Source organism: Loxodonta africana, chromosome 18 (genome assembly GCF_030014295.1).
Source record: "Loxodonta africana isolate mLoxAfr1 chromosome 18, mLoxAfr1.hap2, whole genome shotgun sequence".
Classification (NCBI taxonomy): Eukaryota; Metazoa; Chordata; class Mammalia; order Proboscidea; family Elephantidae; genus Loxodonta; species Loxodonta africana.
In genome coordinates, this window is record NC_087359.1 from 33727422 (window position 1) to 33744377 (window position 16956).

Consider the following 16956-nt stretch of genomic DNA (forward strand, 5'->3'; position numbering starts at 1 on the left):
CCCTTCCTACACGGAACTGCAGGCTATTTGCCACGCCTCGCCGCTCTTGTCTGAGCTACAGAATCTCTAGAATCCCGAACCATTCTCCCTATCTGAGTTCAGTGAGCTGTGCGCTCTAAGTTCGATTTTATTTACGGCCTAGGACCGCGCCTTCCCAAAGCCCCTGCCTCAGAGTCTTCAATTCTAAAGGAGGTAACTCAGACCGAAAGCCTGGAATCCTTCACCCCAGGGACGGAGGGCCACTTCTAGATCTATGTCAGGCGCAGGTCTGGACATCCTTTCAGTAGCTAAGGCTCTTCTTCCGTTTTTCAGGGCCCCAGAGACAAGACAGGGTTCAGAGGGCAGCAATCGTGTTTTCCTCAACATCATCCTCTAGGCCCTTCGCTCTCCTCTATCCTCTCTAGAGAGTTTTTGATCTGTCGGTCGGTTGGTGAGCCAAGAGTTAAAGCAATCGCTTGGAGGCGGGGCTTCCGTGACGTCACTGGCACCCGGAGTCCGACTTCAGAGGCGGGGCGTGGCTAACATGTCACCGCCCCCTCCCTCCCTGCTCCTCTGCCCCTCTCCGCTGTCACCAGGCCAGGGGCACTTGATGCAACCCGCCGCGGCCTCAGCGGTCTGATTGGTGGCCGCGCCCGGCGCCAGGCACAGGGATTGGGCGGAAGAGGCTATGACGAAACCTGGACCCTGCCCTGTAAAGAAGGGAGGAGAGAAAGACTAGGGAAGGGGGGGCCCCGCAGGGGAAAGGCGGCTGGGGAGGCGGGGTCCCGGCGCTGTGCTCGCGCCCCCAGCGCGCCAGTCCCGGGGCTGCAGGGAGCGCAGCGCGCGCGGCCCGGGCCCCGGCCACCGGACGCCCTACCGGACACGACCCTCCCTGGAGCTTGGACAACTGCCCACCTCGGACACTGCACCGGACACTGCCCCCCACAGGGCTGGACACTACAACGGACACTACTTCCCAGCTCCGGACATTGCTCCCTCCTCCCCCCAACCCCAGCCCTGGACGCTTTTCCCCCTCCCCCTCCGGGGCTAGACACCGAGCCCCCTGCAGGCTCTGGCTAGCGTCCCCTTGCACCCCAGCGCCGGGCATTGCCCTCTCCCTGTTGCTCTCTCCCTCCCTCTCCCACTCCCCCCGCCACCAGTTTTCCTAGCCCGGGTCTGAGCCGGGCCAGTTTCCCCGACCCCCTGCTGCTCTGCCGCGGCTGCACGCGCCCGCATCCCCGGTCGCTAGCCCGGATGCCTCTTCCCGGGGGATTGTGGTGGCTCCTCTGCTGCCGTCGAGGCTTCACTCTTCTTCACCGGGACTACGGGGACGGCGAGCTTAGCGGGGAAGGGGACGAGGACGAGGACGAGGAGACCTTTGAGCTACGGACCCCGAGTCCAGCGGGCGGCGGGAGGGTAAGTCCCAGAGGGCTTGGAGAGACTCGTCTGAATCCCTTTTGCTACAACAGGCCGTCACGCCTGCTCCAGCTCCGGACTCCAGCCAAACGTCGCTCTCCGGGCAGACTGGGGACGTGGGGGAGGTTCCTGCCCGGGGGCCAGAAGCCCCCGGGAGCTCAAGGGGGGCTGCTGGACTCAGGATGTGCCTGTGGGCCTCGCGCCGCACGCTGGGCGCTGTCCACCTGCTGGGGACCCTGAGGCAGGAGAGGCGTCATGCGTGGCCCGACCTGGCCCTGCCTCTCCCTTCCCCGCCGGGCTCGCGTCCCATCCCGTCTCCTTCCGCCTCCGCCAGCGCCGAGGAATGTGGCGAGGCCGGCTGGGCGGCTCGGACGCCTGGGTTCGCTCCGGTCCCAGTTCCTGAGTTCTGGGGCCAGATGCTGGATCTCCCGCTGCGGGGACGTGGGCGAGGGGAAGAAGACATCTTAGGATTGGGTTCTGTGGCAGGGACGCCAAGGAGAGGGAGCTGGGGGACATGGTTCTTCGAGGGCCCCTCGTCATTACCTTGCACTTAGGACAGAACTCTAGGCCCTCCCTGGTGAGGTTCCTGGGGAATCCCTGAGGGATGGTGAAGAACACTCAGCTCCCAGTTTTGTCGAACATTCCCATGGGGAAACTGAGGCAAGATCTGTGTGGGAGACCTCTAGCCCCTGACATCCCCTCCCCCATACTCCTGCACGATGGCGGCCAGACTCCCGTGTGCAATGGCCTGGGCCAGGCTCCCATCCCCCACTCAGGGGTCCCTGGCAGGCCCAGTGGCTCGGTGCCCGGGTGAGGCGGGCTGCGCCGCCAGGACGAGCGCCAGCACCTGGCGGAGGCCGAGGGCAGATAAATATAGAGGGGGGGAGGGAAGTGGGGGACTGCGATTAGGGGAGCTGTTCTGAGAGAGTGGTCAGCACCTGCCCCCTTGGTGTTGCGGCTAAGAGTCCCGCTCGGACTCCAGAAAATGGGTGGGTCTGCGCCTCTGGAAGGCGCCCGACCCTCATGACCCCAAGCTTCTAGCCAGGGCAGGGCCGGTTCTGTCAACCTCTCCATTGCTTCCCTCGTGCTCCACCTCCATCCCCCTCGCTGGCACTTGGGGACAGGTGTCCCTGGCCCCCCTCCCTGGCTGGAGCTGTCTGTGCCCAAAGGGATGATGGCACAGTTCCCACCTGGCCTGGCTCCTAAATGGATTTGCAGCCTGTCTCAGACCCCAGTCTAGGACTGAAGTTTTAGGGAGATGTGGGACGGGTTGGAAATGGCGAGATTCCAGACTACACCTTGTCTGAGCTCCAGCAGATGGGTAGGGGCTCCACTCCCCACTAAGCCTCAGGGGTGTCTGTGGGAGGCCAAAAGAAGCACTTGGAGGAAGTCCTATACTGAAAGGGTCCATCTTTCCTTACTTTGCCTCTGTGCCCACTGCTGGTCATCCTGTGACAAGTGAGGCAGAGTGAAGGAAAGGAAAATGGAGAGGTAGGAGTGACTTCCAGCCTGCCAGAGTGGAAAGGGACTTTATTCACCTCTCTCATTTTACAGATGGGAAAAGTGAGGCCCAGAGACAGAGAGGGACTTGTCCAAGGTTCCACAGAGAGTTAGTGGCCAAGCTGGCACTAGAACCTAGGTCTCCTGACTCCCTGCCCAGTGCTCTTTCCAGCCTACCCCACCCTGATTACATCTTCAAAGGGTAACAGGGACAAGGTGCTAGCCTTGGCTGCTAAGCCATTGGACCAGTAGGAGGGGCCAGCCCACTGGCTGCAGCTTGCTCTGCCCCAGCCCGACCCACTCCTTGACTCCTTAATTCCCTGATCAGCGCTGTCCTGGGCACAGAAACCACTGGCCTCCAGCAGAAAGAGTTCTGACCCGGAGGGCCTCTCTGCCTGTCCCCCCAGGGCCCCCTGGACGTGACGCTTACTCAGCCAGGGAGAACTGGACCAGTCTCCGACAGGTGAGCTCTGCCCCTGTGCCCCATGGTCTCGCGACCCAGCCGTCCCCAGGACCCCCATGCTTGCCATCTTCCCTCCCGTGGTTGTGCAATAAGGGAGAGGCCCTCTGCCGGACGCTGTGGTTTGGCTGGGGTCCCGGGGGGGCGGTCCGGCCAGGGGCGCTGGGAGGAAGGGGGGTCCAGGCTATTTCTGGTACGAGGTCAGAACAGCCTGGCGGTTCCCACAGCCAGGGGGAGGGGTTCCCAGCCCCTCAGCCAGGCGCCCCTCGCGGTCTGGGGAGCCCTAACTAAGACGCCCCCTCGAGGCGGGCCGGGGACCTGGCAGCCTAGCCTAACCCTTCCTCCCCTCTGGCCCAGGCTGCAGAGCTCAGAGGAGACACGGAGCCTCATCCCGGAGAAGGGGCCGCCAGAGGACGACCCGGACGTTGTCGTGAAAGGTGAGGACCCCCTTGTGCACTCCGAAGGTGCCGGATCCCAGCCCTCCAGGGGATAATGGCTCCTACTGCTGATCCTTCTCCCCCCAACTCCCACCCTGCCCCAGGTTGGCTGTACCGCGAGCCCCGCGGAGGAGGGGCGCGGCGGCCCTGGCTGCCTCCGCGCCGGGCCTGGTTCGTGCTCACCCGGGACTCCTTGGACCAGTTCAGCAGCAGTGGGAAGGGGGCGCGGCGCCTCGGGAGCCTGGTGCTTACCAGTCTGTGCTCCGTGACCGGCCCTGAGCGTAGGCCCAAGGAGACCGGTGAGACCTGTGGGGGCTCTCCTACCTCTCTGGGCAGACGCTGCCCAGGCAGGCCCTAATTGCTCTTCGTGGCCTCTCTTCCCCCAGGTCTGTGGTCAGTGACCGTGTCTGGCCGGAAGCACAGCCTCCGTCTCTGCTCTCCGCGCCAGGCAGAGGCCGAGCGCTGGGGCGTGGCACTCAGAGAAGTGATTGCTGCCAAGGCACCGTTGGAGACTCCCACCCAACTGCTGCTCAGGGACATTCAGGTGCGAGAAAGGGGACTCCAGAGAGAACTACTAGGAGGGTTGTAGACCCAGAAGCTCTCTGGGTTCATAGAGATCCCCTGCCCCATCATATGATCTCTCTCTTTGCCTCTAGGAAAGTCGTGGGGACCCGGAGGCAGTGGCCCTCATTTACCGACGGAACCCTATTCTGAGGCACACGACTGGGGCCTTGTATGCCCCACTCCTGCCCCTGCCCTACGGAGTGAACGCCCCAGGTGAGTGGTCCCATGGCCCAAGTCCCCTGGAGGGAATGAGGTGGATCAGAGATAAGAATCTGAATGTCTTGCCTAGCAGGGACCTACTGAGTCCTCAGGGGGCCTACCCAGCCCCTCACTTTTCAAAAGGATGAAGGTGAAAGGAGAAGCTGGCCAGGAAGAAAAAGGACCTGCTTTGTCCACTTTCTCTATGGGTCTCATTCTGACCACTGATGGATGTTTCTTCATGAGTTTTTACACTCTCTCTTTTGATCTGTCATCACACTCTTAAGACCATGTCACATTGTTATTGTATGCCCTTGAGTTGATTACAACTCATAGTGAACCTATAGGATAGAGTAGAACTGCCCCACTGGGTTTCCTAAGCTGTAATCTTTACAGGAGCAAATCGCCAGGTCCGTTCACCTGTTGGAATCACTGACCTTTCAGTTAGCAGCCAAGTGTTTAACCATTGTGCCACCAGGGTTCCTTTCATGTCATATTACCTGTACATACTACCTTTACAGGTGATAGAAAAGCCACCACTCTGGAAGAATGTACTGGAAGAGCAACTGCCCTCATCCAGCTATAGTTCTCTCCAAGAGAGGGTAGTGACTTACCTGATTCCTACAGCTAGAGGGTTAAGGGGCACTGGGAGGAGAACCCTGGCTTTCTGACTCCCACTTCAGTCTGCTTTGTGGCCCATTGCAATGGCTCTCAGTACCAGTTACAGAATCTGGGATTTGAACTACGTCCCTTAGTGTATCCGGTAACCTTGGAGGCATAGTGGTTAAGTGCTACTGCTGCTAACCAAAAGGTTAGCAGTTCGAATCCACCAGGAGCTCCTTGAAAACTCTATAGGGCAGTTCTACTCTGTCCTGTAGGGTCGACTATGAGTCGGAATCCACTAATAGCAATGGGTTTCTTAGTCTATCCTTCTAGGTGGTAACCCAAAGTCCAGCCTTAGCGGTATCTGGAGTGGGGATTCCTGGGAGGCAGGGATTGAGTTTCCTTCTGTGGGAACCCTACTTTCCCTTCACTCTGCCTATCCTTCATACGCTCCTCTCCTCACCACCCCCTGTCCCCTTATACTCCCTCTAACCTTTCTCCAGTTCATGCCTTCCTCCTAGGGCCCAGCTCTGGGTCCCACCTCCAAACTGTCCCTCCGCCCCCATTCTCCCGCAGGTCCGGGCTATGCACCCTTGCGGGAGGAGGCAGTGAGGCTGTTCTTGGCGCTGCAGGCACTGGAGGGGGCGCGGCGCCCCGGGCCCCTGATGCAGGGTGTGCTCCAGACCTGCCGGGACCTGCCCGCGCTCCGGGACGAACTCTTCCTGCAGCTGGCTAAGCAGACCTCGGGCCCCGCAGGGCCCCCCGGTCCACCGGCTGCCCAAGACCCCGCCGCCCTGCGGTACTGGCAGCTCCTCACCTGCATGAGCTGCACCTTCCGGCCTGGAGGAGCTGTACGTGGCCACCTCCTGGGGCATCTGGAGAGGTGAGAGGGGCGGGGCGTGGGCAAGGCGAAGGCCAAGGCAAGGGAGCTACAAGGGCTGTGAGAGAAAGACAGCACTTTCGAAAGGGTTTGGCAGATGGAGAACCTAGGCTCAGAGAAGGGAAGGGACTCACCCAAGCCAGAGCCATTGCTACCTCCTACAGTGCCAGTTTCAGGTGGAGGAATTACAAAAAGGTGCCCCCTTTGGACAGACAAATTATTAAAAGGCTGCTTTTCCTCAGGGCTGAAGCAGTCTGGCGCCCGGGCTTTTGGGTTAGAGATGGGTTTCTGATGTGAGCCTGAATGAGCATCGTGGCGACTTTTGGAAGTGGGAAGGGGAATGGGAAAGCGTTGCCAGGGGACTTAGAGAGTAATTCAGCTCTATATAGAGCACTGGGGAAAGACAAGGACCAGTCGCTGCCTTCAAGGAGCTTAGAGCTGGAGGGGAGGGAGTGCACGAGCTGAAATACACTGTAATACAAGAAGGCGAGGGAGGGGAGGAGAGGAGCCCTCCCACTGCTGATTCCCGGGCACTCTCTGCCCCAGGACCGAGCAGGCGCTCCCAGATTCGGAGTTGGCGGAATATGCGCGCTTCATCCGGAGAGCGCTGGGCCGGACGCGCGGCCGAGAGCTGGTGCCGTCACTGGCGGAGATTTCTGCGCTGAGCCGGCGGCAGGAGCTGCTGTGCACCGTGCACTGTCCCGGGGCCGGTGCCTGCCCGGTGGCCATCGACTCCCACACCACAGCCGGGGAGGTGAGGCTAGAGAGAGGCTCCTGCACCCCCATTCCTCTCCCAGTTTCCAATGCTCGGCTCTCCAGGTGCCTGGGCCTAGGTTAGCTCTGTGTTTCAGATTCATCATTTCGGTGAAGGGGTGGTGGTAGTGGCGGGACTAAGAGACCTGGAAGACCCCTCGAATTGGATCAGCCCTCCCCGGAGTCCTGGCAAGACCCCAGCTCGGTCTGATTGCCCTCTCGCTCCCTCCCCACCAGGTGGCGCAAGAGCTAGTGGGGCGGCTGGGCTTGGCCCGGAGCCGCCACGCGTTCGCGCTGTATGAGCAGCGAGGGGCACAGGAGCGAGCCCTGGCTGGTGGGACCCTCGTGGCCGACGTGCTCACCAGGTTTGAGAAGTAAATGTCCAGCCCCAGCCCTGCGGTCAGCCTTTCTGCCTCTCAGGTTCGGTCAGTCACTAAGCAAACATTTATCTAGCGCTTACTACAAGCCCTGCGCAGTGACGTTTGCCGGGGTCACATATCCGACCCCTGCCCGCGGGGGTTGACAGTCTAGCCTCCAGGCTCACCTCCCTTTCTACTCCCCCCAGACCCCGCCCCAAACATCTGGTCTGACCCCAGGTTGGCCCCGCCCCTTCCCACCTCCCCCAGCGGCCTACGCCCCCGGGGAGGGGGCCCTGCTTCGCTATCTCATGGAGCCCTTTTCTCTTTTGCAGTTTGGCGGCCGAGGAAGCCGGGCTGGAGGACTCGCTGGACTCCGGCTGGAGGCTGTGTCTGCGTCTTCAGGGACCTCTGCACCCTGAGGGGCTGTCCACAGACGGTCACGAACTGCCTTTCCTCTTTGAGCAGGTGAGGCTCTCCTTCATTCATGTCCCCAAACAGATGCCAGACCTGAACGCTGCCCTTTCTAAAAACCAGTTGTGGCCGATTCCTGCTCAAGGTGACCTATGTGTCAGGGTAGAACTGTGCTCCATAGGGTTTTCAATGGCTTATTTTTGTAAGTAGATTGCCAGGCCGTTCTTCTGCGGCGCCTCTGCGTGGACTTGAGTCTCTAACCTTAGGTTAGCAGCCTAGCGCTCTAACCTTTTTACACTACCCAGGGATTCCCTCCCTTTCTAGTCTATCTCATTTAATCATTTTACTCCAGCCCAGACCTCAGATCCCAAGTTCCCAGGTGTTTTCGCGACAGCACAACCGCCAATTCAACACTGACTCCAGATGTCTCCTTTACAGGCTCACGCTCTGTTGCTGCGCGGCCGGCCGCCCCCGCCCGACGACACTCTGCGCGCCCTGGCTGCGCTGCGCCTGCAGGGCCTGCACCGGGACTTTTCCCTGCGGGCGCCACTGCCGCGCCTGGATCGCCTGCTGCCACCCCCGGCCCCGCCGCGTGAAGACCCGCCCCGCCCAGCCCCCAGGCCGCCCCCCTCCACCGCCCTGCTGGCCGGGGCACTCTGGAGCCCAGGCCTGGCCAAGAGGAGGGCGGAGCGGGCCTGGCGCGGCGGGGCCGGCCGCACAGCGGGAATCACGGCCCGCGAAGGAGGAGGCGGCGCCGGCACGGCGGCTGCTGTGCTGGGCGGCTGGAAGCGGCTGCGGGGCATGGGCCGAGCTGAGGCCATGGCTGCCTACCTGGCTCTGGCGGCGCAGTGTCCGGGGTTCGGCGCTGCTCGGTATGACGTTCTGGAGCTGAGCACGGTGAGGGGGAGAAGGGAGAAGGGGACTCTGGTGGCCCTAGCCCCACACCTTTGCCCCAGAGCCACAGGCCCTCACTGTGGGTCACACTTCCTACCCCAGCAGAGCTGCCCATCTCAAACTGCAGGAGTCACTTTGGACCCTTACCTCTCTGGAGCCTTAGCTTCCTTGCACTGTCGGGTCACAGGGGGAACTAGGAGCCTCCCTGCTCACAGCTATACCCCGCCCCCCAAAAAACAAAAGCTGTAGTGTCCTCTCCTTCTCACCTGACTGCCTATCTGTCTGCAGGAGCCTGGTGGGGGTGCTCCACAGAAGTTATGCCTGGGCCTGGGAGCCAAGGCCATGTCCCTCTCCCGACCTGGTGAGACAGAGCCCATCCACAGTGTCAGCTATGGCCATGTGGCCGCCTGCCAGCTAATGGGGCCCCATACCCTGGCATTGAGGGTAGGAGAGAGCCAGCTCCTTCTGCAGAGCCCCCAGGTGAGTGGGAGGGGGTGGTGAAAGGAGGAGGGAAGGGAAGGGATGTCAAGAAACACTGAACACTGGCATACATAGGGCTCTAGGCACTGGGGATCCAGCAGTGATCAAAGGTCAAGCTCAGGTACATTAGAATGGGACAGTGAACCAGTAATCAAAGTTTATTTAAGACAGAGATAAGTGCTACAAAGAAAAGAAGAGTGAGACAGGAAGTGACTGAAGAGGGCTATACATTAGGTAGGATGGTCAGGAGGTGACATTTAGCATTCCAGGCAGAGGGAAGTGCAAATGCAAAGGTCCTGAGATGGGAACAGACTTGGCATGTTAGAGGAGCAGAAAGAAGGCCAGTGTGACTGGCACACAGTGAGGGAGACAGGGGTGAGGAGGGGGAAGGTTGCAGGGGCTAGATCATGGGAAGCCCTGGTAAGGAAGCTGGGGCTTCAGAGCCTGGGTGGAGAATGAGACAAAGAAGGGAGCCTGGTGGCCCCTGTTGCACCTGACCTCTGCCCTCTCTTAGGTGGAAGAGATTGTGCAGCTGGTAAATGCCTACTTGGCCAGCCCCTCCCCTGAGAGGCCCTGCAGCAGCCCTTCTCCTCCATGCCAAGACCTGCCAGACATCTCCCCTCCCAGCCAGCACCCGGGCCTGGACGAGCCCCAGGGACAGTCTGGCTGTTTGGGGCAGCTGCAGGACTGAGCTTGCCAAGGGTCATGACCTCCTTCCTGCCTCCAGCCTGGTCCTGGACTGCTCTGAGACTTGAGGAAACCATGGACCCTTTTGGCCCTGCAGGGACAGGGCATACCCTACACCCAAGGGCTGCAATGGGTGCAGAGAATTTTCTAGTTTGTTTCTTAATTTATTTGTAGAAGAGAAGCAAAAAAAAAATCCTTATTTACACAAAACCTTCCTGTGGGAGTGTTTTTCGTGGGACGAGTTGGAGCCCCACAGCTCAGAGCTCCACCCTTAGGGATGCCCACACTCTGGGCTTTTCCAGACACAGAGGGGAGTCTGGACACCACAGGGCTCCACCCTCCTTGACCTCCTGACTTGAACTTCTACCTGGCCAGTTGGCTTGTTGCAGGGTGGTGGGTGGGGCAGGCAAGAAGGCAGCTTTGGAAGCTGACAATTACTCACCCTTCCTTCTCCATTGGGTGGGGTAGGGGTGGCCTCCTGGCATCCCTGAGACCAGAGGACAGTGAGTCATCAAGATTGGCACTGCCCAGTTCCCACCCTGGTGTCCAGCCTCGGGGCCCTGTTTGAGTCCACCTTTGGTGTGCCTACTGCTTTGGGCCTAGAACAGAGGGAAGAAGCTTGGGGCAGGATATATGTCTAATGACTTCTCAGGCTGGGTTCAGCCCTACTCCTGAGTTCTGTTCCTGCTTATCAGGTTAGGTTGAGTTGGGTTGTGCTTCTGGGGTTCTGATGGTTCTGGGCACAGGAGTTTAGGTGCTGAGAAGACAGAAGACCTTAGTAATTCTCTGTAATCTTGAGAATAGGGTTGATTCCTGTCAAACGGCCTAGTCCAAGGCGAGGGATGACAATGGAAACAGTAGATACATTAAGACTTGGACTAACTTGTAAAAAATTAGAGCAGGCAAAGTCTACCCTACCTTCATATGCCTCATAACTGGGAGAGAACATGAAGATTCTTTCACCGTCCCCCTTCTTCGAAGACTAACCTGCCATTGAGCCGATTCTGACTCATAGCAACCCTACAGGACACAGTAGAACTGCCCTATAGGGTTTCCAAGGCTGTAATCTTTATAGAAGCAGAATGCCACATCCTTCTCCCACAGAGAAGCTGGTGGGTTCAAACTGCTGACCTTTCAGTTAGCAGCTAAGTGCTTAAACACTGCACCATCAGGGCTCCTTCAAATACTTTGCCCTGACTGTATTCACTACCAGGGTTTTATTACTTTATTAGCGTTAAACAAGCACATCTGGGATCAGGGCACGGAAGGGAGGGAGCAAGATCAGCTCTTGGGCTGGAAATGAGCATAGAAAAGTTGTTGGTCAGGGGAAGTTGGGTCAGAAGGACCAGGAATGGTGGGGCTGTGCTGATTGTCCAAGGAGGGTGGTGGTGAGGGCGGAAGTCACTGCTCCTGGGTGCCCCAGGAGATGTAGTCTGGCCGCGTGGCTGCATGGTACTCATCAATGAGCTCTTGCACAACCTCCCTGGATGTGTCCAGCTCGTCGAAGTTCTCCTTGAAGATGTCCTCCTTGCGGAACTGCTCCAGGAAGGCCTCCCGCTTCCGCAGCTTGTCGTACTGCTGGCAAGAACTTTCAAAGAGCTGAAACAGATGGAAATCTCCTCTAGGGTAGGCACCAGTGCCAAGGACAGGGGTTAAGCATTGACTGGGAGAAGGCGATGAAGGTGGTTAGTGGAAGAGAGTGGTCAAAACAGACCAGAAGACTAGACTCACTGAGGAGATACTGGTGTGGTTGGCCATCATGAGCCCGCTGACCCGGTGGGCCGAGGGCAGGTATGGAGACTTCCTAGACAGAGCCACCTGGATGCTGGCTGGGCCCCAGGGGATGAAGTTGGCCAACTTGCGTTCCCGGATCCTCTGCAGGCTCTTGTGGACCTGGGGTGGGCACAGGAGTGGTGGTGGTAGCCTCTCCTCTACCCCTGCTGGTTCAGGGGTAGAACGAAGGAGCCTCACCTACCTGGGTGGGGTCCACCTCTCCCTGGATGATGTTGAGGATGGCGATGTAGCAGTGGTTGGTCTGGCGGTCCCGGCCGGTAGACACCATCACGTTCTTGGGCTGTAGCAGCCGCCTCATAACATCCAGGACCGTGGTCTTCCTCACGCTGGCCACCTGAGGGACAGTGGATAACAAGGACTAGGCCAGCACAGAGGTTATAGTCCAGACACATCCAGAGAAAGACAGAAGAATAGTGAACACATGTCCCCCATCACGCTCTGGCAGGTCAGTCCCTCCAGGGAGTGTCTTTAGAGCCAGGTCTACACTAAGCCTCTGCTGTAGGATCTGGAATCTTAGCCCTCCTCAGCTCAGCCAAGTCATGCCCATGTGCAGGAGTCTGAGCAGATCCCTGTAGAGCCCAGGCCCCTGCACAGCCAAAGGCAGAGGGCAGATGGAGAACCAGTCGGCAAGAAAGCCACATGCTCTGTACCAGTCCCTCAGACCTGAGCTTTCTGGGCCTGCGGCCAGTCCAGCCTGGGCACTGGGGGCTGCTCTTACCGACTGGTCCGTGGTGAGGGGGGTGTAGCCAGTCATGAGGAAGTGCAGCCTCGGTGTGGGGATGAGTGAGGCAATGAGGCCAATGAGGTCATTGTTCATGTAGCCGGGATAGCGCAGGGTGGTGGTGCTGGCCGACATGATGGTGGACACCTGGGGACAGGGGTGCCATGTCATGGGCCTCAGCTGGGGTAGGGGGGGCCTTCCCTTCCCAGATGGCCTTCCAGCAGTGAGGGTCCCAGTGTAGAGGAGTGGGGGCTCACCAGCTGGTTGATCTGGGAGAAGGACGGGTTCTGGATGTGCAGGCGGTCTGTGGCGATCCGGTTCAGGGCTGTGTTGTCCAGCACCACCTGGGGGACAGGAGAGGGTGGCAGATCAGGGCCATGTTGTCCAGCACCACCTGGGGGACAGGAGAGGGTGGCAGATCCGGGCCGTGTTGTCCAGCACCACCTCGGGGGGCAGAAGAGGGTCACAGCACCCTTATGAGAAGTAAGGGGCAAAGAAACAGGATATTAGCTTAGCCCCCTAACTCCAAAACTAGGAAGTAGATTTGTTAATTTAAAAGGAAAGCACTGTCTCTGGAACATCACAAGACTTTTTTTTACCACCCAGTGCAGTGAGCAAATGAGTGGTGCAAATGGCTAACTTGTTCAGCTGCTAAACGGAAGGCTGGAAGTTTGAGTCCACACAACGGTGCCTTGGAAGAAAGCCCTGGAGACCTACTTCCAAAAAACCACCCATTGAAAACCCTATGGAGCATAGTTCCACTCTGACACACATAGGGTTGCCATGAGTTAGATCTGACTCGATGGCAATTGGTTTTATGTGCCATGGGCTGTGCCTGCCCTGGAGATACAATGGAGAGCAAAACAGGCATGGTCTCTCCCCTCACTAGGCCTCCACTCTAATGGAGAGAGACAGACATGAAGTATAAAACAACAGAAACGTGTAACTACAATCTGAAATAGGCACAGAGGAATCTGACCTTGACTGGGTGGTCAGGGAAGGTTTTCCAGAGAAAGTGACCCTTGAGCTGAGAGTTCAAGCATGAGCTGGCATTAAATAGCCAAAGTGGGGAGGGGAGGGATTTACTTTGTTTAGAGTCTTGCTGCCTAAAGAGACTGTATGCAATGCAACTTGCAGATTAGGGCCTTATTTCAGAATTTGGCCCATGAAGTATGGCTTTGTTGGTTCTCTGTTCTCTGGAAAGGACTTGGGAAGGACAGGGCACATATGACTCACTGGTCTGGGGAGGCAGACCAAAGCTCTGGCTTCTTTCTGTGCTTACCACGCAGTCTGCGTTCTGGGTCAGCCTCTTGAGCGTGAGCAATGAGTTGTAGGGCTGCACCACCACGTCACTCATCTCATCCTGGTTGGGAAACACTGAGTATGTCTGCACCAGCTTCTTGGGGTACCTGAGGGTGAGGAATAGGCTAGAGGGGACGGTGGCAAAGTAAAATGAAAGGACCCCCGTCACTATCCATCTCTGATTTCTTAGGAACAACAGGGAACATTCCTTTCCAAGGAACACCAATCTCTTCTACTAACGGGGTGAGAGCAGAACTGAGTTGTCAGAAAGGATAGGCCTCAAGTATCAAACCTTGTAGACTGCCTCTGTCTTAGTTATCTAGTACTGCTATAATAGAAATATCACAAGTGGATGGCTTTAACAAACAGAAATCTATTTTCTCACGGTGTAGGAGGCTAGAAGTCTGAATTTAGAGCACTGGCTCTAGGGGAAGGCTTTCCTTCTCTGTCAGTTCTGGAGGAAGGTCCTTGTCTTTCCAGCTTGTTTCCTGGTTCCATGGAAATCTCCATGTGTCTTGGCATCTATCTTACCCCATTCTCAGCTCTGCTTGCTTGTTTAATCTTTTATATCTCAAAAGAGATTGACTCAAGACACATCCTACACTAATCCTGTCACGTTAACGTAACAAAGACAGCCCATTTCCAAATGAGATTACAACCACAGGCACGGAAGTTAGGATTTACAACACGTATTTTGGAGGGACATAATTCAATCCAGAACAAGCTCCCTAGGCAAACCCACATCCCCTGAGTTATTGCTTTCAAGGTAGTCCCTGGGTGGTCACACTTTGTCCCTATTACTCAACAGGGGGAGTGATAGATCTTCAGTTCAAGAGAAAAAGTGACAAAAATGAAGGATATTACCCAGGGAAACAGAGCTAAAGCCCTCACCCCAAACCCAGGTTCACCTGTCATTCAGCCGCTCCAGGAGGTAGGAACCCAGGCCAGAGCCCGTCCCCCCGGCAATGGAGTGACACAGCACAAAGCCCTGAATGGGGAGGGGTGGAGAGAGTGGTGTCACTAGGGTTGGTGTCATTCAGTGCAGTCACTCATGGTGTCACCCCCCATGCTAATTACCACAATATTGTAGCCAAAATTCCAGAAAACTGGACAAAATCGACAACTATAAAAACACAGGCAGCAACGAAAACATCAGCATGTGCTTGTGGTAATGAGCACGTGACTCAAAGCAGTATTGTAATTGGGTAATAACGACAGCTCTGACTGGAGCAATTAGCAAGCAAGCCCAGTGCCCTGAGTCGGAGCCATTTGAAGGCTCAAAAAGTAAATCAGCATAGAGTTTTAGCCTTGTAGGTATATTGATACATGTAAGCTGGGCTTATGAAAAATGTTTTTGTTGTTAAAACCAACTATGGAGATATATTTATAAAAAAATGATAAATTTCTGCTGAAACACTACACGAAAATTTTATAAACAGTCATTTCGGTGTCACCCCATCTGACAGTGTCACCCACTGCACTCTGTACCTGCTGTACCCCCCTAATGACACCACTGGGCAAAGAGCAATGTCCAGGTAGCTGGAGGAGATGTTTCAGGGTTGTCCCATTCCCTACTCCCAACACATCCACGTCTCGAGGTTTCCTGTGTCTATCTAGGCTGAGGCTCTGGGCAGAAGCTGAATGATGTCCCCATTGAGATTATCGCTTCCTTGAGGACAAGAACTGTACCTTATTTCATTTACCTCAGTACCCCAGCATCTGATGCACAGTAGATGCTTGATAAATGGGTTTTGAACTGAATTGCCCCATCATACCACTCGTTCAGGCCACCTCCTCACCTCTAGGCTGTCGCTTCCATCTGCTTCTCTGTCTATGATGTCAAAGATGTCTTCATGTATTTTCTCACCCTGTATAGAGACATAGGAGCCCCGGTGGCACAATGGGTAAGCACTTAGCTGCTAACAAAAAGGTTGGTGGTTGGAACCCACCCAGTGGCTCCATGGGGGAAAGACTTGGCTATTTGCTCCCTTAAAGATTACAGCCTAGAAACCCTATGGGGGCAGTTTTACTCTGTCACATGGGGTCACTATGAGTCAAAAATCGACTCACCAGCACCTAACAACAACATAGAGACGTGAGGGGAGGAGGTCAGCATGAGACAGTTCTGGAGAGCATCTCTTTGCAGCCACAAGAGCTCTATTCTGGGACATTGCTGCCACCCTCAAGCAGAAACTCTCCTGTAGCCCTCAAACCACAACTGCTGCTTTGCAAATGATTTGCACAAAATGTCCCTTTTGTCAGGGTACCCCTTTTATCTCTTATTTGTTGTCAATCTGATCTGATCAAATGCCCAGGCTGCTTGAACCTGCCTTGCCCTGGGTTGAGAATATCAAAAGTGTCTGGGATGTCCTGCCTAGTCACCTGGGAGAATCCACTGGCCCAGTTGTTGCCGGCTCCTCCACCGTGCTCAGACAGGTAGATGTTCTCAGGGTTGTAGAGCTTGGCATAGGGGGAGTTGAGGATGGAGTGGATCACCCGGGGCTCCAGGTCCAGCAGCACCGCCCTGGGGATGTAGTGCTCATCGTCTGCCTGTCAAGGGGAGTCCAGGACCGGCCCAATCAGCGGGGGCCTGCCCAGTCCTACACCTCCCAACTCTGGCTCCTGCCCACCCTCCCTCCTCAAATCAGCAGCCCTGGCCCCTCTGCTCAGCAGGCTTCCAGGACCAGGCCGCTGCCTTTCCTTTCAGGGCCCCTGGGCCCCTGCCAGCCCTGGCCAAGTCGCTGGGGGCACCTGGTAGAAAAAGACGTCCTTTCGGTCAGTGCCTTCGGTGGCGAACTCCTCCACGATGCCCTCGGGGCTGATACCATGTTCGGCACACAGCTGTTTCCAGAACTCGAACCCAACTGGGGGGTAGGGGGGGAGAGACACCTGGGTCTCCTGGAGCCGGAGGCCTCAGGAGCCTGGGGTCAGGGTCAGAGGCTGTCACACGCAGAGGGTGGGCCCAAGACGCCTGGGTTCAGGGGCCGTCAGGGCTGGAGGCCCGGCTCTAGGGCTGGGGCTTGGTTCATCATGCGCATTAGGGAAGGGTTTCATCGAAGGGAAAGGGGGAGCTGGAGAATGTCAAGCACTTGAGAGGAACCCAGTGGGGCAGAACCGGAGGCTGGAGGGGTCCGGCGCTCGCTCACTCTGGTTGCCGCACTGGCCCAGCTGCAGAGTGATGATCTCCCGGGGCATCGCTCTTCAGACGCGGCCGCGGAGACCCAGCCGGGCACAAGTCACCGCAGAGACGAATGCCTGGCAGCGGGACGCGCAGGACGTGGGAAGCGCGCGCTCTCTTCGTCTTTTGACGCGGATGCTCGGTCTGCGCGTGTGCAGTGCGGGTCTCCTTTGGCCGGGGGAACTCAGCTGGGGCATCATTTTCTCGCCACAGCAAACACAGCTGGATTTCGGCACAGGCGCAGAGAGAGGCCACGCCTCTCCCGCCCCTAGCCCCTGCGCCGCGCCTGCGCGGTGAGACTCGCAGGGGCTCGCAGGGTCGCGACCAGGGTGTGGGGCGG

The 16956-nt window shown here is 57.5% G+C and overlaps 2 protein-coding genes across 6 annotated transcripts; one reads left to right on the top strand and one right to left on the bottom strand.

Moving 5' to 3' along the window:
* The first annotated feature begins 791 nt into the window (after positions 1-791).
* PLEKHH3 (pleckstrin homology, MyTH4 and FERM domain containing H3) lies at positions 792-10837 on the top strand. Of its 5 annotated transcripts, none has more exons than XR_010318340.1 (13): positions 792-1395; positions 3303-3358; positions 3713-3792; positions 3897-4091; positions 4179-4336; positions 4449-4569; positions 5734-6040; positions 6584-6791; positions 7028-7164; positions 7482-7614; positions 7999-8432; positions 8743-8934; positions 9449-9560. XR_010318340.1 is itself a non-coding variant. In XM_064271051.1 (13 exons), exons 1-13 carry the CDS (start codon positions 1234-1236, stop codon positions 9623-9625), a joined length of 2385 nt encoding a protein of 794 aa, XP_064127121.1. In that variant the 5' UTR covers positions 792-1233; the 3' UTR covers positions 9626-10837. The 5 variants fall into 5 exon arrangements, 2 of the variants coding, with proteins under 2 accessions (XP_064127121.1, XP_064127122.1); XR_010318341.1 differs by having other exon boundaries at positions 7028-7155; XM_064271051.1 differs by having other exon boundaries at positions 7999-8457; positions 9449-10837.
* A 20-nt stretch (positions 10838-10857) lies between these two features.
* On the bottom strand, positions 10858-16670 carry LOC100672538 (tubulin gamma-2 chain). Its single transcript, XM_003414250.3, has 11 exons — positions 16585-16670; positions 16190-16302; positions 15821-15988; positions 15238-15306; positions 14347-14426; positions 13419-13545; positions 12394-12480; positions 12134-12283; positions 11597-11749; positions 11353-11514; positions 10858-11220 (listed from the first exon to the last, which is right to left on the bottom strand). The coding sequence occupies exons 1-11, from the start codon at positions 16631-16633 to the stop codon at positions 11023-11025; spliced, it is 1356 nt and encodes a 451-aa protein (XP_003414298.1). The 5' UTR covers positions 16634-16670; the 3' UTR covers positions 10858-11022.
* Positions 16671-16956: the final 286 nt, after the last annotated feature.